The sequence below is a fragment of the Pholcus phalangioides genome, unplaced genomic scaffold, assembly GCF_987345545.1.
Source record: "Pholcus phalangioides strain wild (caught in Gottingen) unplaced genomic scaffold, Ppha-v1.0 ptg000011l_1, whole genome shotgun sequence".
Lineage (NCBI taxonomy): Eukaryota > Metazoa > Arthropoda > Arachnida > Araneae > Pholcidae > Pholcus > Pholcus phalangioides.
The window spans coordinates 4,610,032-4,632,330 of record NW_028301604.1 but is presented as its reverse complement, the minus strand read 5'-3'; the positions used below and the strand labels follow the sequence as shown (position 1 = coordinate 4,632,330).

Here is a 22,299-nt window from a genome sequence, read left to right as displayed (position 1 = left end):
TTAAAATATCGGAAGGAAATACCTTTTTCATGCTATTTTAATTTAAGTTGATTTAAATACTTTTTTGAGGATTGGGGTAATTCAGAATTTCTTTTGAATAGATTCCTTGTGCCCCCACCTTTCCTAAATGTCGATCGGGCGTACGCCCTTACTCAAGGGAAACTGATGCTCTCTGAAAATTTGGTCTACACCCGTTCCAATAAAAAAAATGCACATTATCTGGTCTTGGTAAATGTCTTTTTTGCCCATGTAGAATTTTAGCCCAGGGTACATGCCCAAAAGTTAGGTATAACGAAATATAAAAAATTTGCATCGCTTACAATTTTTGATACAAATAATCTTGATGAACAAGGTACGTCTACGTAGAGAAGAGAATGAAAGTCTGAAACACACAGTACCATGTAAGGTTATAAGGGTCGAAAAATACAAAGGAGATCAATATTAACCTATTTTTATTAAAATGGTATCTCTACGCATAGCATCAAAAATACAAAGCGTAAAAATTAATGGGATCACTGGCATACGCCAATTAATATTTAATTATCTGTTTGGTTTTATTTGAATTAGGTGTGACTTAGAAATGTTGCCTTCGTCATTACCAATACAACTGTAACATGAAAGTGTGGAAATAAAAAAAAAATTAACATATAAAAATAATTGAAATTACATTTTTATATCAAAAAATATAAAAAAAAAGACTTATTACTTACTGTATTTTCTTTTCCCTAACTAATTCTCCCAAATATCTACAAAAAATTTATTTTTCACTGACGTGAGCTTTCTTATTCAAATTTGATAACATTCTTACAAATACTTATTTTCCATTCCTTATTCCATTTATTATTTATTATTTTCTGCCCTTTCTTAGTTGGGCCCACGGGGGAGGTAATTGTTCTATCCAGTAAAATATGTATACGCATCATCACGGCTTACATTCGAGTAAATGCAACTGATAAGAGGCCGTTCAAGTATCACGTCAGAAAATGGTTACCCATTTTGACCCCCCCCCCCCTTGTCAGCAAAATTTCGTCAGCTCTGCCCTTATCTCCTAATGCATATTGGTGGGATCAGAGACTTACGGGGGGGGGAGGGGGGAGCATGGGTGGGCTCGTGCCCATCTCGCACCCTCAGATGATCAAAAATTTATTTGTTAATACAGATATATTTAAAAAAAAAAATCAAAATTTCGAAAGAAAAAATCTTTATATGCTATTATAATCAATTTCTGTTAATTTCAATGCTATTTGAAGGCTAAGAACTCAGAATTTCTTTTTAAGAAATCCATTGTGACCCACCCTCTAATTAAGCCAGTGTTTCCCAAACTTATCCAGCCCCTCTCGCCCCCTTTTCAAAAACAAAATTTCTCATCGTCGCTCCCTCCCAGAAGATATGTTAAAAACCCTTATAAAAAGTTGAAAGATGCAGTGACGAATTTTCGTTTTTATTGCGTCAATATGTTTTCCTGCAACAAGGTAGTGTTACTACCCGGTTAAAAAATTTGGAAATAATTACAGTAAAAAAATTACAATAAAGTTTCAAAAAATTACAGTAAAAAAATTACAATAAAGTTTCAAAAAATTACAGTAAACTTCATTACAAAACATAACAAAATTAAATTTGTGTATTATAAAATTATAAACATATGCAATATAGCACAAAAAATATCTATTAATATTAAAATTATTTAAAAAAAAACAGACACAGAACTACAATTGTTATTTAGTTTTAATAAAAATAATTTTATTATTAATAGATATTTTCTAAGGCCTTGATTACATTATAAAAGTTTGATAAACTCCCTTTTATACAACGTGAAAAATCCAGCCAATATACCTCATCGGTTACATTCGAGCAAATGCATCCGATAATCTTACTGGTTGAATTTTTCGAATTTTATAAAGGATCTTTTAGAAAAATGTTATATTGTAATTCGGCCTAAGTGTGATGATCGTCGCTTGGTTTTACTAAGCAACATTCTCAAATCCTCACAATTGAATATCTGTAGGTGATTACGATTTTAGTCGAAAGATTTGTGACTGCATTGAAACGTCTCGCACATAAAACATTTTGAGCTATATTAGAACCTCTCAATTACGGACACTCAAGGAGACCGAAAATTTTCTCCGCTAACGAGGAGTATCCGTTAATGGATAGTAAAATAATCAGTCGCATATCCGGAGTCCCATTGACGTAATTCAAAAAGTATTTGGTAACTGAAGGTGTCCGCTAAAAACGGGGAGTGTCCGTTATGGGAGGTTCCACTGTATATCTCATAAACTCCAGGTACAGTATTTGCTTTTTCAACCGGAAAAATTAATAGTCATCTTCAAATTTGAATTTCAGGCCATCTTTCAATGCTATTTCTGTCAATTTTTTTGTAAATGTGATAATTGTTATTGTTGGAGATTGAAAAAAAAGTATTGAAAATTGGTTTTTTTTTCATTCATTACAGATTCTAAGGATCTCTTGGGAATACGTGATCACGTTATATAAAAATATATTATTTTAATCTCCCTTCACGCCCCCCACCCCTCATTGTTAACTGCACCTTACACATTCTTGAAACAATTTAAACTAGATTTAACATGTATTACGTACTCCTATGAAATCGCATATATCCGGAAATTTTATTTCATACAATATTATTCCCACCAACGCATGTTGGAGTTAAGTGTCCTACTTTGACATGGAGCATAAAATAAGGTGTTGATGAGTTGAGTTCCGGTGTATGCATAAACTTTCATTGATGATAAAATTCAGCCAATCCTCATTACTCAAGTTCGAACAAAGCAACTTGCACCTGACTTAATTGGAAATATATATATATTTTTTAATGGGATTGATGCAAACTACTCGGCGGTTTCGATTTTATAGTGACCGTCTTAGAGATATGAGCACATGGCTATTCAATAAGAATTAGTGTTGTTGTAACGCACTAAATACGCAATCGTGTTCACACTCTCTAAAGCATGGGTCGGCAACCAAATTTACCCAGCAATCTAGTGCTTTATGATTTTTTCCCTTCGAAGTGATTAGAGATGGGACACGAGTCATAGCTATTTCGTTGTTTTTATTTTAAACACTACAATACTGCCAAAAAATTATTCCAGTTTTGTCTTTGGATTGTCGATTGGATTTTTACCAATCTTGTACATTTGCAATTAAATGCGTTTACAATTTAGAATTGTAATAATAATTTCCCTCGTAAATCAAAGAAAGAACCAACGATAAAGGCAAATAAGGAGGAAAATGTCGTAAATTCCTAAAGTTTTCCTAAGGATGAATACAACCACTATCAACGCTGACCGGGGATCCCACTTGGGTTAAATACCAAATTTTAAGCACATCGTAAAAAATACGTCACTTCAAGTCAGACGCCATGGTCAGAATCAAGTGTGTCCTTCGCGTGGGCATTCTGACCACAGCCTACTTTTCTCATATAAGCAAAATTGGTCATTTAGTAAAATGTGATACATAATAATTGATTTTGATTAACAATAACACTAATAAATGATTTGAACTCAAAATGTTCAACAATAAAGTTTGTGAAAAAAAAAATTCAAAATTTAACCGTTAAAATAAATTTGTTTTTGAAATTACCAATCAAGCCGCTCGTGAGACATTCGCTGGTGTTTTTGGTAAGTAAATTCTGAAACGAATTCGAACGCAAGTATTTTCTTATTATATTATCTTATTTTTTGTCATCTATTTCGGGTGTGAACGGTTCCGTAGGAGAAAATGGAGTTTCGCAAGCAAAGATAATGAACGAAAAAAAAAAGAAGACATTTCATATTTTATTTTGATAATTTCCTATAGAAAACATCCCTGCATAATTCACTACTAAACCACACATGCACCTCGTCCATATTCCTTTGCGGAACCTCTAACACAGCGGTTCTCAACCGGCGCGTGTCCAATCGAGGAAAATAAAAAAACCAGTAAATTTGAAAAAAAATGATTATAAATATTTTTGGACAACAAAAATAAATCAATAACTTTGATGAATAAATAAAAAATTGGCCTACGGGGCTCCGCCATAGAAATTATGTACCAAAAAGGGCTCCGCGAGTCAAAATAGGTTGAGAACCGCTGCTCTAACAAATACAAATACCACGCCACAACAGGCAAATTGCCCAACGAGGTGGCAGACTTAAGAACATCATGGATCCCCGAGCCATTTTTTGGAGGCCCTACCTACTACTGCTACACCATACATGCACCCCGCCCACACGCACACCCCCGCGGAACCCCCAACGAATCGGTACATGCGGGAATGTGCGTGTACGTGTAGTGAAACCTGACGTGAAGTTTTTTTTTGTTTCTCTGTAATGCTTGTTATGTGTAGTGCTGCCATCTGCCACCACGGAAATCCGTGGTGGTACGCTCCATCTACGGAAATTGGTCTTCGAAATACGGGACATTGCCAATTATCGCCAAAAATGATGCTAAACATGAGTAAAGAAGGTTGCCAAATCATGTGAAAATTACAGAAAAGTCGCCAATCGCGGGAAATGAATCTCCACTTGAAATTGCAGTGAATCACGCCTTTTTTTTACATGTTAACTCTGGTGGGGATTTTGCCCTACTAGCCTTTCTATGTGCACCACCAGTGAAGATAAAAAATTACCACTGGTGGGGCAAAGAACTTTTTTTGTTTTCCTGAAGCATCTTCAACTTCAAACCCTACCAATATGAAGGGCGTCATAGAAAAAACTCACACAAAAATATTTCGCCATTTGGGAGTCATTGGATTTTTTATGACTGATCTTTTTTTTCAAAAAGGAGAAGGAAAGTTCAACTGAAAAGATAAGTTTTCCAGGGACCGACTTCTCTGGAATAGGTCTTTTGCCAAAGCTGGTTCAAGAGTAACACACTTTAACCAGCTTCGTCTTTTGCTCTCATAAAAAGTCAGACAAAGAACAGATGGGGGATGGCCGAGGCGAAGGATATGACCATTGATTAATTTTTCTTTAATGCTCATTAAAGTGAAAACAATTTAGTTATATAACCCTGGTAGTAGAAAGAATCTGAAGCCCCAATCCCACGATTACTTGGTATGCGACGCAGGATAAGGTAACTAAAGTAAAAGATAATGCAAAGTCTTTACTGGGGACATAAACTGCAAAAACCACAGATGGCGTGAAGGAAATCCCGTACTTGTCCGGGAAAACGTCATGTACTGTGGTTTTATGAACGTTTCTGTGTATACTGAACCCCACTATGGGAGTATACAATACTTGAAGAGTGATTTCGTCCCTTCTTATTGAATCATAAATGTTTATAAAAATTACAGGGGGGGGGGGGAGAATGGCATGGCATCTGTCTTTGGGGGATGTGTTGGTGACAGTATCTCTTTGTGATGAAGCTAGCCACTGGTCACTCTCAAGTGGAGCCATACATTAATAACTATAGCCCGGAAGTTCAGGCACTAAAAATGGTCGAAATAGGAAGGCAAAAAGGCCCTAAAATATATATATAAAATAACTAAAGCTAAGGTATCAAGAGTCTAAAACCTAGCTGAAAAATTGGTTGCATTTAATTCCCTCTACTGCTTTAATTATGATTTATAATAACTGCACTATAATGCAAGTTAAACTAATTTCAATCCCAAAATAAAATGTCAACAGACCCTCATTATTAGGTCAATTCCAGGCCCACAATTACCAAACACGAAACCTGTAGAAAAAATGACCTGTTGGATTCCTTCAAGTTGCGAATAATTCTCGTTTATTCGTTGTATTATTTGAAATGATCATTATCATTTCTATAGTTGAAACATTGCACTAAAAAAATTAGTTTTTCTATATTACCACGTATACGGGACTCCTGTAGAGTCTGTGTGGCCGCATCTGTCGCACACCCCTAAGGGCAACTGGTAAAATTAATCGAATACTAAATATGTATGTAAAATACATAGTCTCGGTTGTTCGCAGTGCATTTATGGTGAAAAAAAAACAAAATCAGAACAACATGGGGCCCACTGTCTGCTCCTACCCCACTTGTCTGAGTCTTGACGTCAATTGATGACCTCTTGGGACAGTCATCGGTTAGCTATACATATATAATGTAGTCCAATGCCTGAACTATGGGTGAAGTGATTGAACAATACAATTATTTAATCATTACACTTCACCCATAGTTCCATAGTTAGAAAAAATTGATGACAGATGGCAGCACTACACAGAACAAACATTACACAGAGACAAACTTCACGTCAGGTTCACTACACATACACACACATTCTAAAATGTACGAATTCGTTAGAAGTTCCGCAGAGGAATATGGACGAGATGCTTGTCTGCTTCAGTAGTAGTAGTAGTCCAGTGCCTGAGCGAGACATGTTTATGTGAAGCATGTGGGGAAACAAAAATTTCTAATTTTTTTCTGCTTTTCTAACATGGGCTGCGTTCATCTGAAACAAAATCATTCACGTCTAACTCCATCCGGTCAAAGCAAAGTTAATGCACGGCAACACCACTTCTCTATCTCTCAGATCACTTATTCGCGTTTATATGGGGCTGGAAGGGGTGGGACTTTCTGATGATAATTAGTACCGAGAGATTTAGAAAATTTTGAAAACAGCAATTCTTTTGTTCTTAATGCTCAAAATATTCAAGTTGTGTAGATTATGGCAATTGAAATTCACTAATAAACTTAAAAATATGCTAAAATAGGCATTTATGGCTGGAAAACTTTAAAAAAGGCATTTTTACCAAAAAGAGTTTGAAAATAGGCAAAATGCCATAAATGCCTTTTTGCCTGAACTTCCGGGCTCTAGTAAAAACCATAAAAAAATACCAATCAAGATCTGGTGTATCATATTTCAACGCCTTTTTAGGAGGATCTGTGTTACGTAAGATGCAATTTGAGATGATTATAACTGGGAATTTCTGCTGAGAATTTATTATTTTTCAGCCTGACAGGCCTTCTGTAAGCCGTTAAAATCGCCCTGAGGGCAGGACTCAGCATAAAATTCCCGCATTCCGCAGAATTTATTATTCTCAAATGCGGACTCATGTAACGTTACTTTTTGTTCAGATTTTTTTTAAATTTACTATTTGTTTTTCATATCTGGTTGTGTTCTTTTTTTCATTGTTTGTTGTTATAATTGAAAAAGGATAGAAATCAACATCTACATTTTATCATCGGAAAAAGGGTAGAATTTTTTCTTGTTTTTATTTTCCATTCTAAACTTTAAGTGTTTGCGTGTGGTTTCTTTAGTGCCTGCTCAAGCTAGAACAGTGTTGACAACTTAATTATTTTCCTACTATATCTGGCGTTTCTCTTGGCCGTGTGGATGGAAAAAATACCCATCAAATAGCCTCAGCCCATGGATTCCGACCCCTATGCATGCAATAATTTTCTACCTCGAATATTTTTTTAATATTGTTTTGAATCAATGCCAGCACAATGTGTCATTACCTCGATTGTGCATAATTTTTGATTGCAGCACGCTCTATAAACTTCTGATAGATTTCTTACAATGCTTTTTTTTTTTAAGTTTTTACATCTCCGCCCTCCCTCTTTTGCATATGTTATGCACACAACGCACACACTCACGCGCGCACACACGCACACACTCACGCGCGCACACACGCACACACTCACGCGCGCACACACGCACACACTCAAGCGCGCGCGCACACACACACACACACACACACACACACACACACAATGTTTGTTTCCTTTTCTTCTCTAGTATATCATATCATTGATATTTAAGTTAATGGGAATTATTACTCAACTGGCCACCACGGATCATGGGCCCCGGGGACAACTGATTTTTCTGAGGCTCTACCTAGAAATTTCTGTTAACGTTCTTTTGAGGCACCTCTTCTCTCAAGGCCTCCGGGCCATGCCCTGGTGGGCCCATGCCTTAAGACGGCACTGGGCCACACCCCTCGTGGCATGGAGCTTATATAGCCGTGGTGACTGAACCTAGTTTGTTCCGTTCTACTTCCTACCGATGGTAAATCATGAAAATAGTTTTTTTTTGTTTCTTTTTGGATATCAACATGAAGTAAATGTAATAATTTCGATTACAAATACAACGCCACAACAGGTAAATTGCCCAACGAGGTGGCTGACTTAAGAACATCATGGATCCCCGAGCCATTTTTTGGAGGCCCTACCTACTACTGCTACACCACACATGCACCCCGCCCACACAACCCCCCCCCCCCCGCGGAACCCCCAACGAATCGGTACATGCGGGAATGTGCGTGTACGTGTAGTGAAACCTGACGTTTAGTGAACCTGACGTTGATTAGATTACTAATTTAGATAATTAATAACATTAACAGAGTATTAATTTAAAAACTGAATCATTAGCAACAATAACATAGTAAAAGAGAGAGAGAGTTATAATTAATTAATTAGTTTAATAATTAATAATTTTATTAGTTAATATTTTATTAATAAATAATTTATTAATAAATAATTTATTAATTCATATTTTTATTAATTCATATTTTATTGATTCATATTTTTATTAATTCATATTTAAATTAATTCCTATTTTATTAATTCATATTTTTATTAATTAATAATTTTGTTAAAATTTGAAATTTTCGCTGCTATGTCATTTGTACGAACACACTGGAGCTTATTCCGCTTCGAGTGCCCTTTTTTTTCTAGTGCTCCACCAGATTAAATTTCTTATAACATGGCCTGTTTTATTCCCAGATGGTGCAGAAGTCTGCTATAGTAGAAATTACAGTTACAATACATCTGGAATGTACAACGCATATTCGAAGGGGAAAAAAAATCACTTTAGCTCTGTTTCCTTAATAGATGAAACAAGTACAACTACTTGTGCAATATTCTTAGTTTTTTTTTTCGCCCGTAGGCACGAATATTTACGAAGGCTACCTTGGAAAAAGGGTCCGAGTTTTTGAAAAAAAAAAATTTCCTCTCGTCCTCCCATCGCCCCCTTATGCCCAATCGTGTCTGTAACTGATATCACCCCCTTGAATACTCCCATCGCCCACTTTGGGAAACACCTCTAAGCCATATATGGTAAACCCTGGACGAGCGGACCAAATGTGGCCCCTAGAGTTATCTGATGTGAAATGCTTCCTCAAACCTGATTTTGTAAAAATGAACTAAGCGGCACATTGACAGATCGCTTAAGTGACACGTCACGGGTCACCCATGGCACAATTCCAGAGCATTTAAGCTGCCCGTGGCACATTTTCAGATCACTCAAGTAGGCCCGTGGTACATTCACAGATCACTTAAGTAACCCGCGACACAGTTCCAGAACACTTAAGCGATCCATGGGACACTTAGAATGAGATTTATCTCATGCAAATGTCATGTATGTGATGAATATTCTTTTTTGTAGTCGTAATTATTTTAACGTAATTTCTGAGTTGGAAAGATAATTTTATTGTTGATTTGAAGAATAAAAAGTCAAGTTGTCTTCGTTGAAAATACGTGAAAAACCGGGACATTTTTGCAAAAACTCAGGACAACCAAAAAAACCTGACTATTCCGGGAAATACGGGACGTATGGTTACCCTAGGCGTACCGAGTAAGATGTCATTAAGAATATTTCATATTTTTATAAAGGATGGTTGATAACGTAAGCATCATCAAACTCCCCTCCCCCCTTGTCATCAAAAGTCAGCAAATCGGAACCCCCCCCCCTCATCGATGCTGACGTAATAATTTAATGACCCCTAAGCTTACTGGTTGCATTCAGAGCCGCAACTAGATACTTTGTCATCTAGGGCAAACCAGTATTTCGGTACCCCTTGCCATGTAGAAGAAGCAGTTAAAGGGAGAATCCGGCACTCCTTCTGGTCCAGTGCCCGGGGCATCAGACCCAGGACCGCAACTAGGGGGGAGTAGCCGGGTCTCGTGCCCCGGGAGCTGGACCAGAGGGGGCGCAAATTTTATTCTCAAACCTCTCCTTCAAACTACAAGGGGGCGCCAAAATGCGCTCTTGCCCCGGGTGACCGAGCATCTAGTTGAGGTCCTGACCAAACCCACATGCTCCCTCCTAGTTGCGGTCCTGGTTGCATCTGTGAAGTTTTATGAAAGAATTTTTCTTCAACTTTTATAGTGTACTACCGGCCTAAGAAGCAGAACAAATGGGGGGTCTTTTTTATACTAAGGTATCCGACTACGTTGAAAACGTCATTTTGGAAGGAAATATCGATTTTTATTTTTTCATTAAAGCCCTATTCTTTGTGATTCCAAAACAGGCCTTGTTTTGTTTATATTACGATCAGAACCGAAGTTACGTTCACTTTGTTGCGTTTTTACGTATAAGTAATCTATGAATAAAAACTTTAAACGCCTTTAACGGAGAATGTTATGTTTGACATTTTACTTAAGTTTGAAACAGAACTTCTAAAAATCTGTTCATTATATCATTACGAAATTTTAATATGATATTCTGCTATATGCCTATAAGTTCACACCAGTACCATTTTAAAGAAAAGTGACAAGAAAGGTAGTCGGATACCTTAAATGTGTGACAATATGGCCGAAAAAAATACGAATAAAAGAGCGGGATGTATGGTCATAAAAAAGCGTATGGGTCTGCGTGTTTCACAGTGCTATATATATATTGCGATGATGGTGGCCACGGAGATCATAATGTAACATTAGGCTCCATGCTTGCAACAAACAGCTTGTGGCATTAGTATGTTCTACGCTGTTCGTTTTCACCTGAAAAGAAACGAAAAGGAAAGAAAAAGGTCACGTGATCTAGAAAGGCTCATAGCGTCATAGTTCCATACCGAAACTAAAGACCACACGGTTACAAACATGTTCTTTTTTTGCGGGACAGATGCAATGTTCTGGAGCGACGTATTGTGTGTTACTGATTCATACGTTGGAATTGAAAAGTTATATCATGAGAAAATTGTTTTTATAGTTTGATAATAAATATCGCAACCGACATCAAAGTGTCCAACTCGGAGATTATACGAGACAGGAAATGCCCGGACAAACCAAGAACAATTTCGAAACCATAATCGGATGCACCTGTACTCAGTAGGACACCAGAGTATTCTTTTTTTGGCGTTTTCCGAAAGAAAACAGGTTGATGGCCAAAAAAATATCAAGAAAGTATTTCGTTCGAAATCAAACCTGTACCTCAGTGAATGTTTCTTATGCAGAAATCAGTGGCGTAAAACATACGCATAAACAAAGGAACTGCAACTACATTTATGGGAATAAACAATCATTTTACGTTCACGTTCGACCACGTGATTACAATGAGGCCGAGCAAGTATCCCATTCGTCATACGATTATTTTTGTCTACTATCTCTTTGTTCTTCTTTATTTCTCTCTCATCCCTCTTTCTCCCCACCTTTCCATGTTATAATGATTGCATTCCACATCCCTTGCAATAACACACACAGCAGCACAGTAGTGATGAAGATCCGGCGCAGTGTGAAAGAGATTCCTCATTGGGTGTTCTGCAGCTTGACGTCAGATACGCGACCTCGGCAAGCATTTACGCCCGGTCCCTGCTAAAATATCCAGTCGAATTTGTTCTTCTCATCCTCGTTCTGTTTATTTTTTTAATTGACATTTCCTGTTGAAATTTTTTTAGAATTTTGATCAGATATTAATTTCGAGAAAAATTAAACTGGTTCGAGTGAACGCCTTGAATCCTCTTGACTAGGGAGAAATTTTCTCAAGGGCCGAGGAAGGGTTGTAAGTCTTGTTTTGATCATGAACCGGCCGCAATTCGAGGTACCTCCGGAATTGACACAACTACTTTTGGATTTCACTGTCAGTGTACTTCTAGAGGCACCGACTGACATTGTGGACTATGCAGCTAATTACTTCACTAAAATGAGAGAAGATCGGACTGTGGTCAATCAGCAGCCCGCTGCAGAAACTTCCGCGACATACAATGATGACAATGCTAGCGACGACGATGATGATGTACTTCATGAACCACCACCTATTAGAAGTAAGTTTAGTTGTTTTGTGGTCCCCCCAGTTAATTTTCAAGTAAAATGACCACTAATAATATACACATTGTTGATGAACATTCAATAAATCTCCATGCTTTTCTTTCATGAGAAATATAGATGTCGAATATATGCATTTTTTTTTAAATCAAGGCATGCCCTATTAAAATTCATACCCCTAATAAAAAAAATGAACAATAAATGACACAGAACCTAAGTCTGAGGTTTTTAAATGATATCTACATCATAAATTAATACTATAAAAATTATGCATCTCCCATTCAATGATATAATGTTAATATAGACTGAAATATCATTACAGTCAAATCTCTCAATGGTCACTCCCCCCCCTTCCCTTATGGCTAAAAATTAATTTCTTAGTGTATAATAAAAGCGTGCATTTCAAAACCTCGATTAATGGTTAGCTTCCTTATACTGACATTTTTTTCTTGCTGGTGTCCACAAAAACAAGGGTTGACTGAATTGTTAGATCGCAAAAACATGTCATTAACTTATCTTGGAAATCATTTCTCAGCTCGTACATGGATCTGTTTATGTAGGAATCTGAAAATAGATGTGAACTGTGAGTTCATGTTAGATTATTTTTTGAATAGTTAAAAGGATGTGACACTGTATAAGTGGCAGTTAAAAGATGAAATTAACACATATATCTTGATGGTTCGTGTAAGACTTGAGGTGGTCTGTGGAGAAATTCAGTCATTGAACACTTTTATGTTTATTATACTCTTTCATTATTCTCTAATTTATCTTTGTGTCACCAGCACAGGATTGACAAAAATATTAAACAAGTGTCATAATGATAAAAATGAAACTTTTATCTTGATCATTTGACCTTTTTAAAAACTTGTTGTTGGTTACGGGTTGATATTGAATCGCATAAGAATGTTAAATTACAAGGGTTTGTTCACTCTCTTTAAATTCTTGAACTCTTAAAAGATCAGAGAGCCAAAAAAAAAATATCTTAAATTTTTGCTACCCCATTTCTAATACGCTCTCTGAGAAGTGCCAGAATTTATGTGTATGTAACATACAACACTGTTTTCTGTTTTTTGCTGACTTTTTCTCCATTAAGTATTTGCTATTGTGGAAATGTTAGTTTGTATTTTATGAATTAAACTTGCTCAACTAATTCACAAAATTTTTTTCTTATAAAAAGTCTTGATTTAGTAAAATGTTCCTAATATGTTTTTCTTTGTCTAATTTGTATGTATATTTTTTTTATAGAAGCTCAGAATCAGTATTCTCGAAGAAAGTCAGGTAAGATGTTTGCAATGATATCTAACCATTGTACTTGGACTTCATTTGGGATGATGAAAGCTTTTCAGGTTCTAGGACAGCATTTGTATCATAGATCCAAGTCTCTCTAACGAATAATCATCACCGGTGCTTAATCTGTTTTATTAAAGAAAGTTCAGCCAAATTGTTTTTAAAAGAACAATCTCCTAAAAGTACCACAATTGCAAAAAGTTGGACTAAAAGTATATGCACTTGATTAGCCAGGGTTAGCACACAGTTTGGCTTGGGTTATCTTAACATCATAGAGCAACTTGCCAAGCAATGCAATGAGTTCCCCCCATATAAATCCTGAATAGTTGTTCTTGATTGCTATGCAAGGTCATCAGAGGCCATGGCCAGAAATTTCTTTTGAAGGAAGACTAAAGTGATAGAATAATAGAATTAACCATCTTATTCCACGTGTATCAGTAATTTTGTCACATTTTGGGGATCCTCCCACTATAGCCTTGCCCTAGTTAGCTCGTGTTAAGAGCTAACTTGCTCGCCTTAATTTTGGCACTGCTGAGTAATATTGAAGGAGCTATTAAAAAGTGAATTTAGCTATTTCTCTGGTCTACCACCTGGGGCACCAAATCTGATGAAAGAATTGAGAATCTCTGACTATGGATAGATATTTAAATAAATTATGAGTTCCTCAAGTTTTTCAATCACATAAAAGTTCAATTTATAATGAAGGCCAAGGGCGTACTCAGGATCTGAACTAGATGGGCGACTCACAGATACTAAATTGATACTTCTGTGATGTGTGTTAATTACTACACTTTAATTTCTCTTCTGGGGGGGGGGGGGCTCTGTCCCTTGCTGGGTAGGCCCATGATGAAGGGTGTTAAAAATTGAAAGTCAGTGTATTAGTTTAGCCCTATATAGTCAGATCCACTTGTAACAAAGTTAAAGTAAATCACAAAGATATTCGATGTACCAGGGGAATTTTATGTATCCGAATTGGCTCAAAAAGACTGTTTAAATCAGTGTTACTTAAGTGGGAATAGTTATGGATATAATGTAAGATCCTATGAGATTGCTCAGGGAAAGGGGAATAATAGGAAAAAATATTTTCTGAGCTGGGGGGTAGGGTGATAAACAAAAAAGTTTGGGACACTATGGTTTAGACCAGGGCTGGACAAATCCCATTTGCCAGGTCGTCTAAAAAGTTGGTATTGGCACCTAAAATGTTCCTTTGTGTAGAGGAGGTACTAAAGACTGAGAGCAGCCCAAAATGTTTGGAATTTTCGGGTGTGATCCCCCCTAAATGCAATAAAATGACTAATAAAGGCTTATATTGAAGCACATGGTTATGTTTACTGTAGGACTTGAACGGAAATTGGGGGCTCCATGGAAATTTCCTGAGAGCTAAACATTGTTTTTATCTCGAAAAGAAGGGTGAAAATAACAGGGTTTGTATGGGTCAAGAAAAACCTGGAATTGCAAGGGAAAATTTTTTTACTAAAAAAAAAAAGTCAGGGAAAATAGCCTATTTTTTGTTCTAAAACCAGGAAATTTCTGGCAAGGGGCCTGAAAAATCATCACTATTGTCGTCTGATTTAAAGCAAAAAGTTATGAAGGAAAAAAAACAATTTTTTCATGAAGTGGCCACATTTCTATTAGCTTTCAAATAAGATTCAGTGATTTGCATTACCGTGTTTTTGTACAAACTAGTACAGTTGGACCTGCTTATAACAAAGTTGGACAAAACAGTGAAACTTTGTTGTATGCAAACTTCATTATATCTGTACCAGCTTAAAACATGCATTTAAGCAAAATAAAACATTTTACATGCATGATACGTTTTTTTTTTCATAATATATTTTAATAAAGATTGAAAATGTAATTAAAATCCCGCATAACTGATTACATCAACAAAAACATGTCAATCCTCAGTTTTTTTTTCATTAATATTTTTGTGAACTTTGACTATTTAGCATTCTAATCATTTTTGCAAAATGTAATGCCTTTTCTTTTAGTAAAAGTATGGACACTGAAAAATTTGTTAGTCACATTTTTTCGAACCATTTAAAAAGAAAATATACAATTCAGAATAATCCTTAATTCTTTTTGTTACTTTTTTTTTCTATTTTTGGCTTTCAACCAACTGTATAGCCAAAATTTTTGAAGCAATGAGTAGCATTTTGCACTTGGACGTTCTCAAAATTAATATGAAACCAGCACAACCAATGCCCGAATCTAGCTTGAGAATGGCAAACTAAAGGTGATTTGGAGGTTAGGTTCCTGGGAATAAGTAACCTGAATCCTTTCTTCCTAATGAGATTTTCTGTGAACAAAATAGATTTAAACAAAAAAAGAAGCAAATTTACAGTACCCAAAAAAGCCCTTCTAGAATGTCTTCTGAGGAAAGAAAAAATATATCAGTTGCAGAAAGGTAAATTTACTGATAAGAAGATTTAGATAAGATTACAAAGAAATTCATGAGACAATTCCATGTTCGAAAATTGGTCAAAAATTCGTTATAGGCTTACCTTGCTTGAATCGGTGTTGATATAAGCAATCAAAATAGCAATGATAAGCAATACGAAATTCACATGACAGAAAAACTTAGATAAAAATTTATAAAATCCATGTTCATTATAATTTTTATCATTAGTCTGTGGGTCAGAATGCTTTCAATTAGCCAAATCGAGAATATCTATATTAAAGTAAATTTCATGTCATGATTTGACAAAATATCTTCTGTGAATGCATTAAAAGTTTCTAAAACGTTACCGGTCAAATTGACCTGTCATTTTTTCTTTTAGATGTAACTAAAAATATCTTGGTTAATTAAATATCTCTGCCAAATTTTTTTTTAAACCATATAGTTAGATACTAGCATAATGTTTCAGTATTTTTGAAAAAGTTACAATGTATATATATTTTTTCCAACATTCTAAACAATCTGGTTCATTATGAAAATGGAGTGAGAAGATCAAAAACGGCTAAAATGACCGGTGCTGTCCTTCTAGTTCTTAGCAATTTTTCAAGACTGACTAGTGACAGCTGAATCGTGCAGATTTGAAATGCAAATCATAGGGAATAAAGAATTAATGAGAGAGAGATGATTATTTCATTCTTTATACACATTTTTCAAGATGAAAAGTAAGAAGTTTGTAAGGACTTCGATCTTAATTTTTAAGAAGTCCAAGATGAAATGTTTTGAAGATATTTCAGGTTCTTGGTATAAAAGCCAGTGCAAGTAGATTTCTAACAAAAAAAAAAAAAAAGAAAGAAAGGAAAAACAACCAAAAACTGGTTTTTAGTTGAATAGTATGTGTCTCTTGTCTAATTGTTTTACACGTTATTTCACTGGGATGATTGAAAATTAACAAAGATTAGATTACCTTTATCAAAAGTTTTACATGTTTCCCTGTTAAAATAAATACATTTACTTGTAAAATGAGTCCAGCCAATGAAATTATTCTAGGGAAAGCACAGAATACAGAGGTGGCTTGAGGAAAAAAAAATCTACCTATTACTGGGGACCCCTGACAATTGTTTTTCAGTTGATAAAGCTTTTTCTCACCTCTTTAAATTGAATTTGGTGCCCCTCCTAGGGGCCGGCATGGCAAGAGCCGCCCCTGACTGATATATTTTACTGTAGTTAAGTATCATTAATTATTATTAGAACTTTTCAAGTGCTGTAAATAGTTTCATGAAATTTATGTAAATTATTTTGTCAAGAATATCATGCCAAATTTTGATGTTTAATACTTTAATTTTAAATTTGATCCTTGATGAATTTTCACATCATCCATAAAATTATTCAAAGATTAATGTTTCCATTGGTGCGAAATTTCTTTTATATATTTAGACTAAGGGTGGTCAACATTTGGCCCGCTGGCCTGTGAGGTGATTTTGTGAGGCCATTAGGTAAATTATTGTGTATTGAACTGATTTTCTTATTATCTAAGCCATTATTTCCCATTGCAGACCTGATTAACAGACTTTTTACATTTATTATTTCTTGTGACGATAGTAATTAGCTATGTTCTCATCACACTGCCTTTTCGTACATATGTATTGCTCTTAAAGTTTGTTATGGCCATTTTTACCACATTTTTTTTCTGCCACTTTATTGGGCAAGTGACTTTTTTGTGGCCTCTGTATTAGTTGCTGAATTCATATTTGGTGTTCTGCTCACAGTGGTGAAACTTTTTTGAAGGGGATGCCAACTTACAATGAAATCTTGAAATTACAACCTACTAGGCTACGCAGACTTTAATAATTCTAAAGAGCAAAAATGTGTCATATGGGATGATCGGGTTCATATTGTGCCATTGAACAAGACAGTTCCACACCGAGACACAATGATTTTTTGTGACGAAAACAGAGAAGCAATCATCTCTAAATTGGAACATAGCAGATTGGTGGCATTCCTCATTGAAGCAGACTAATACTTTCTCAAACTAAATTATCTATATTCTGTTCCAAGAAGGTAACATACAGGAGTACCAGGTAATGGTGTGTGTACACTCCTTTCACATCTACAGGTAGTCTGCGTGTTCCATGCAAAACTAGTTCATTTTTTCTTGGTACTATCACAAGGTTACCGATGATAGTCAATACTATCTATACATGACTGGCTTTTTTCACACTTTCCGTCCCTATAATAACTCCTCTTAGTCTACCAGTATGTAAATCAATTCCTTGAGTGTCTATTTGACCCATGCAGCTCCACTGTTTTAAAATTAACAGGAGTAAGGGATAAAAATAATTGCAGAAAATATATAAAAATTGTTTTGTCAATAAAATTTCAAACTATGGATGTGATGAATGGACTGATTTGCAAAATAAACAGTAATTTTTGATGCATTGCATCTACTAGCTGGGAACCAGAAAAAAAAAAATATATATATCAGTTTATAAAGAAGTGGTGCCCAGGGAAAAGTTTTAATGACTAAATTGCCTCTGTTTTTCACCATATTACTTATAGCGAACACAAATCTGCTAGTTTTCTGGGTCATTTAACTGGTGTGGCTTATACACCAGAGTGTTGCATGTGGTGCAGTACTTCGTGCCCAACCCTTCGGGACATTGTGCTTATGTCCCCTATGGGGACAGCCTGGGCCATGTCTGGTCTTACAGTGGTGCAGTACATGACACTGCAGCTGACCATTATTTTGGCCCCTGAACGGTGAAGTTGGCCACCCCTGATTTAGGCAATTCCAAAAATATCTTAATCAATCCCTAATTAGATTTTTTGGTTTTACTCATTCTTAATTTATTTGTAGAGTTTAATATACGTAACTTTTTAAGCAAAAGTAATTAAAATATATTTTTTTTAATTATATAAAAAAATTGTTGAAATCTCTTTCAAACTCATTTGAAACTATTAAAAACAGAATTTGTAACTTCCTTTGGTTGTGAACTTTATACGAAATTAATGTGATCTCTTGTCATTTCTTCTGAAGTATTTGCAGAGCAATATAATCCTGAAGATGATGATGACGATGATGTTGTCAAGGTTTGGTATTTTAATTTTTCTTTTTTTAAACTATGTGAATCTAGTTTTTTCCTATTAATTTTTTAAAACTACTTTTGTGTTTTATTTTAATATTTTGATCAAGAAATTCATTATATGAATGTTGATTAAGTTTCCTTTGGATACGTTTTATACCCAAGTCATGATGAGGAATTTTCATTTACTGATCACATAATCTTTGGTTATTTATTTATTTTTTTTGTTAATTTTCATTTTAATATGAGATTATAGTGATCATTCCAGATTTTGAAAAAAATGCTTTTGTGTTTAGCTTATAGTAATAAATTAGTAAGAGAAATACTGTGCAATAAGCATATGGAATATGCTGTGTAGTATTGTGTGTAGTATTTAAGACATTGCAAATATGCTGTTTGAAGTAAAAATGATAAATTTTTTTGTTATTATGTGCAGCAAGCCCATTGGTTTGTTTTCCCCTCATTTTAGTTTCAACGGTTCATATTTCCATAGCTTCAAATCAGGGTTGTCAAATTTGCTCCTCGGGTAAATACCCATCCCCCGGGTTTTTTTAGAAAATGTTTGTTTTCGAAAAAAATGTGTTGCTTTCAGGTTAAAATTTTCCTTTGAGGTTGGTTTATGTATTTCAAAAATTTCTGCATAGTGCAGTGTTTAAAATATATATATTTTGAAATTTGTAAATAATTTTTTTTAGGAGCAAAAATGTGATGATAATTTCTTGGAATCACAAACACACGCTTTTATAATTCTTGTCAATACCTTTTTTTATGTAAGCATTTAGATACGAGATTCACATATTAAAATATGTTTACAAGAAACCACAAACAAAAAATGTAACCATTTGCCTTAGTTTAACAGATAAACGTGATATGTAATAATCATCCACAGAAATTATTGCTTATTCATAATACAGAATAATTTTTCACACACACACACACCAATCCTTGTATAAATAAATTGAAGCCTCTGTGAAGAAGTAAACCAATGTCTAAACTGAATTTTTATTCAAAAAATATTTATATGTTTGCATTATATTTTTATACGTACTAGCTGATACCCGGCAACGTTGCTCGCCCTGTAAAAAATGTATATATGCATGGCTTATTAATTATTTCTTAATCAAAAAAATTTCTGCATCAAGTAAGAAAAAATAACTTTTATTTTTAAATGTTTTAATTAAAAACTTCAGGCAATTGCTTGTGGATACACAATATTTTTGTTTTTCCATCCGGTGTGTAGATTTACAAATTTTTGGGATTATACCAACACGCGAACAGGCGATGAAAAGCTGTTTGTGTGAAAAACAGAGCTCAAGTAAGTTGATACTTGCCACTGCTAATGACTGGCCTTGCGCTTTGTTGATTGTAATGGCAAAAGCTAAACAAATTTCTTCAGTGATAATCGGGATACATGGAATGAAGACGTCTTCTCCTTGGGCACATCCAGTTAAAATCGTTGCTTCGATGATGTAATTGTGCAATTTCTTCACACAGAGTCTCGGTTTCTCCAAATTTCTTAAGAGCATTATAGGTGCTCCGACTTTGAGGGTCAAGTTGTGTGGTGGCACACCCAGAATATCCAAAGAGTTCATAAATTCTGCAGGATACAGAACTGTCTGTGTTGTGTCTGTGACATTGTCAACCGATTTGTAAGATGTGGAGTCGCCTGGAATAATTTTTAGGATTTTTCCGTTTATCTTGTTCACACTGTCATTTTTTGGTGCCATAGTCACTCTTCCAAAGCCACTCATGGTTTCGGTGATTTTGTTGAATGTTTGGGAAGACTGTCAGCAAGTTCTTGAACTGAGTTTAAAAACTGGCAAAATCCATTTGGAGACATAATCAGTCCAGTGCTTAGGTCTACGTTAATTCTTCCATTGCCAAGTTTGATCAACTGATGTGAAAATGATAGGAGTGCTGAGTCATTTTGCAGTTGAACTCACATGTTGGTGGATAATGATAATTTTTTAACTTCGTGCCAGAGTTTTGATAATTTGAGGCAAGCATTGAGTTCATCAGCTGGGGTTGAACATTTTTATTCTCAGTTTTGTCGTCGTAGTTGTTCTCTATTGTTAGTGGTGTCATACGTCCAGCTTGTGCAGCGGATATTATTCAAACGCCTTTTAAGCATTTTTTAAATTGAAACTATACCTTTACAATGGGCGGTTGATGAGATAAAGGTCTCATTAGCACTACAGGACAACCTATATATAGGCTAGGGTAGCAAAAATACCCGGCGCTTCCCGAGTTTTCTTCAATTACTGGGAGGATTGGAGAAGTGACAAACCGTTATAAAGGAATAAACTATTGTGATGGCAGAATTAGAGGTGTGACAAACCATTGTAAAGGCATATATACACGTCTGAAACACATTGTTAGGGAACCGCGGTAACCACAGTAAATGTTTCAAAAGTGATTGTTGAGGCCCCAAAATCATTGTTGCCCGACAGTTTTTTTGCCCGTTTTGGGCATTTGCTCAGCTTTGACGAACTTTTAAGGTAGCCTACGGTTCATTCCCATTCCTGTTTGGTATATATGCAAAATCTGGCGACGATCGGCCTAAAACTGTAGATTTGTTTAAAGAACAGACATAAATACTTTCACATTTATAAGTAAAATGTTTTATACAGGTACATCCAGACTTTTTTTTTTCATAATTCAAATATCAAGAGACAAAAATAACATTTCATAACGAAAAGAAAATAACTTTGTGGGATTCTTGAATTGAACATTGGTAGCAAACACCTTTCTTCAAAAACAGAACAAAAAGTGTTTCTCTCCAAAAATAAGACCTAACCAGAAAATAAGCCTTAGCTTGATTTTTCGGGATGCTCATAATATAAGTCCGACCCAAAAATTGCCTGTTAAAATCATCAGCCAGGTGAGGGCATTCTACGGGTCTTTTGGTATATATAACAGGTTTTATTGTATAAATATACAATAATGTTATTGACATTTGTACTTAATAATTCAAGTTATTCAGTATTTCTAAGTTCCCAAAAATGGCTAATTTGGACAAGTGGAAAACAACTCCAGAGTAATGAATCCTCAGAATGATTGCTATCTCCTCCTCTTAATCATATCATGGCCTGCCGCTTTGTTTTAAGGAACTGTTATCTCCAGACCCCCGATACTGTTATACACAAAATATTCAAAGACCGTTTGTGTATGGAAACGAATGACTTAAATGAAAATAGGATGGTGGAAAATTTAGAATAAACACCCTGCAAGACTGCGAGGTAGTCACTTAAGTGAAGAATTCAAAGGATGAACTAAGTGATAGCTATGTGATTGAGCACCCGAGTGGCGGGGGTGGTAAGATGCTTGTCTACCACCGTGAAGGTTGCTGTCGCGGTCCTAGGTTCAAACCCATGGGAGGATATAGAAAAATATTTTCCCCTAACAAACTTGAGGTGACCACCAATACACAGCGCCTTCATTTCAACCCATCTCATTAATGGCAGTAAATTGTGATATGGCCAGAGTTGGTGTTTGATAAAGTAGCAATGTGATTGAGCCACAGCAATGCATTACAAGCAGGCTACATAAACAAGAAGTGCTCATTTTAGTGGAGCACTATTGTTAGGAAGA

At 35.4% G+C, this 22,299-nt stretch overlaps 1 protein-coding gene across 1 annotated transcript in view; it reads left to right on the top strand.

Moving 5' to 3' along the window:
- Nucleotides 1-11,366: 11,366 nt before the first annotated feature.
- The window catches only part of Pka-R2 (cAMP-dependent protein kinase type II regulatory subunit), a 31,103-nt gene continuing 20,170 nt past the window's right edge, over nt 11,367-22,299 (top strand). The window contains exons 1-3 of the mRNA XM_089238875.1: nt 11,367-11,942; nt 13,189-13,221; nt 18,663-18,715. Coding sequence (XP_089095001.1) covers nt 11,699-11,942; nt 13,189-13,221; nt 18,663-18,715 — 330 coding nt within the window. The 5' untranslated portion in view covers nt 11,367-11,698. The remainder of the gene's footprint in view (nt 11,943-13,188; nt 13,222-18,662; nt 18,716-22,299) is intronic.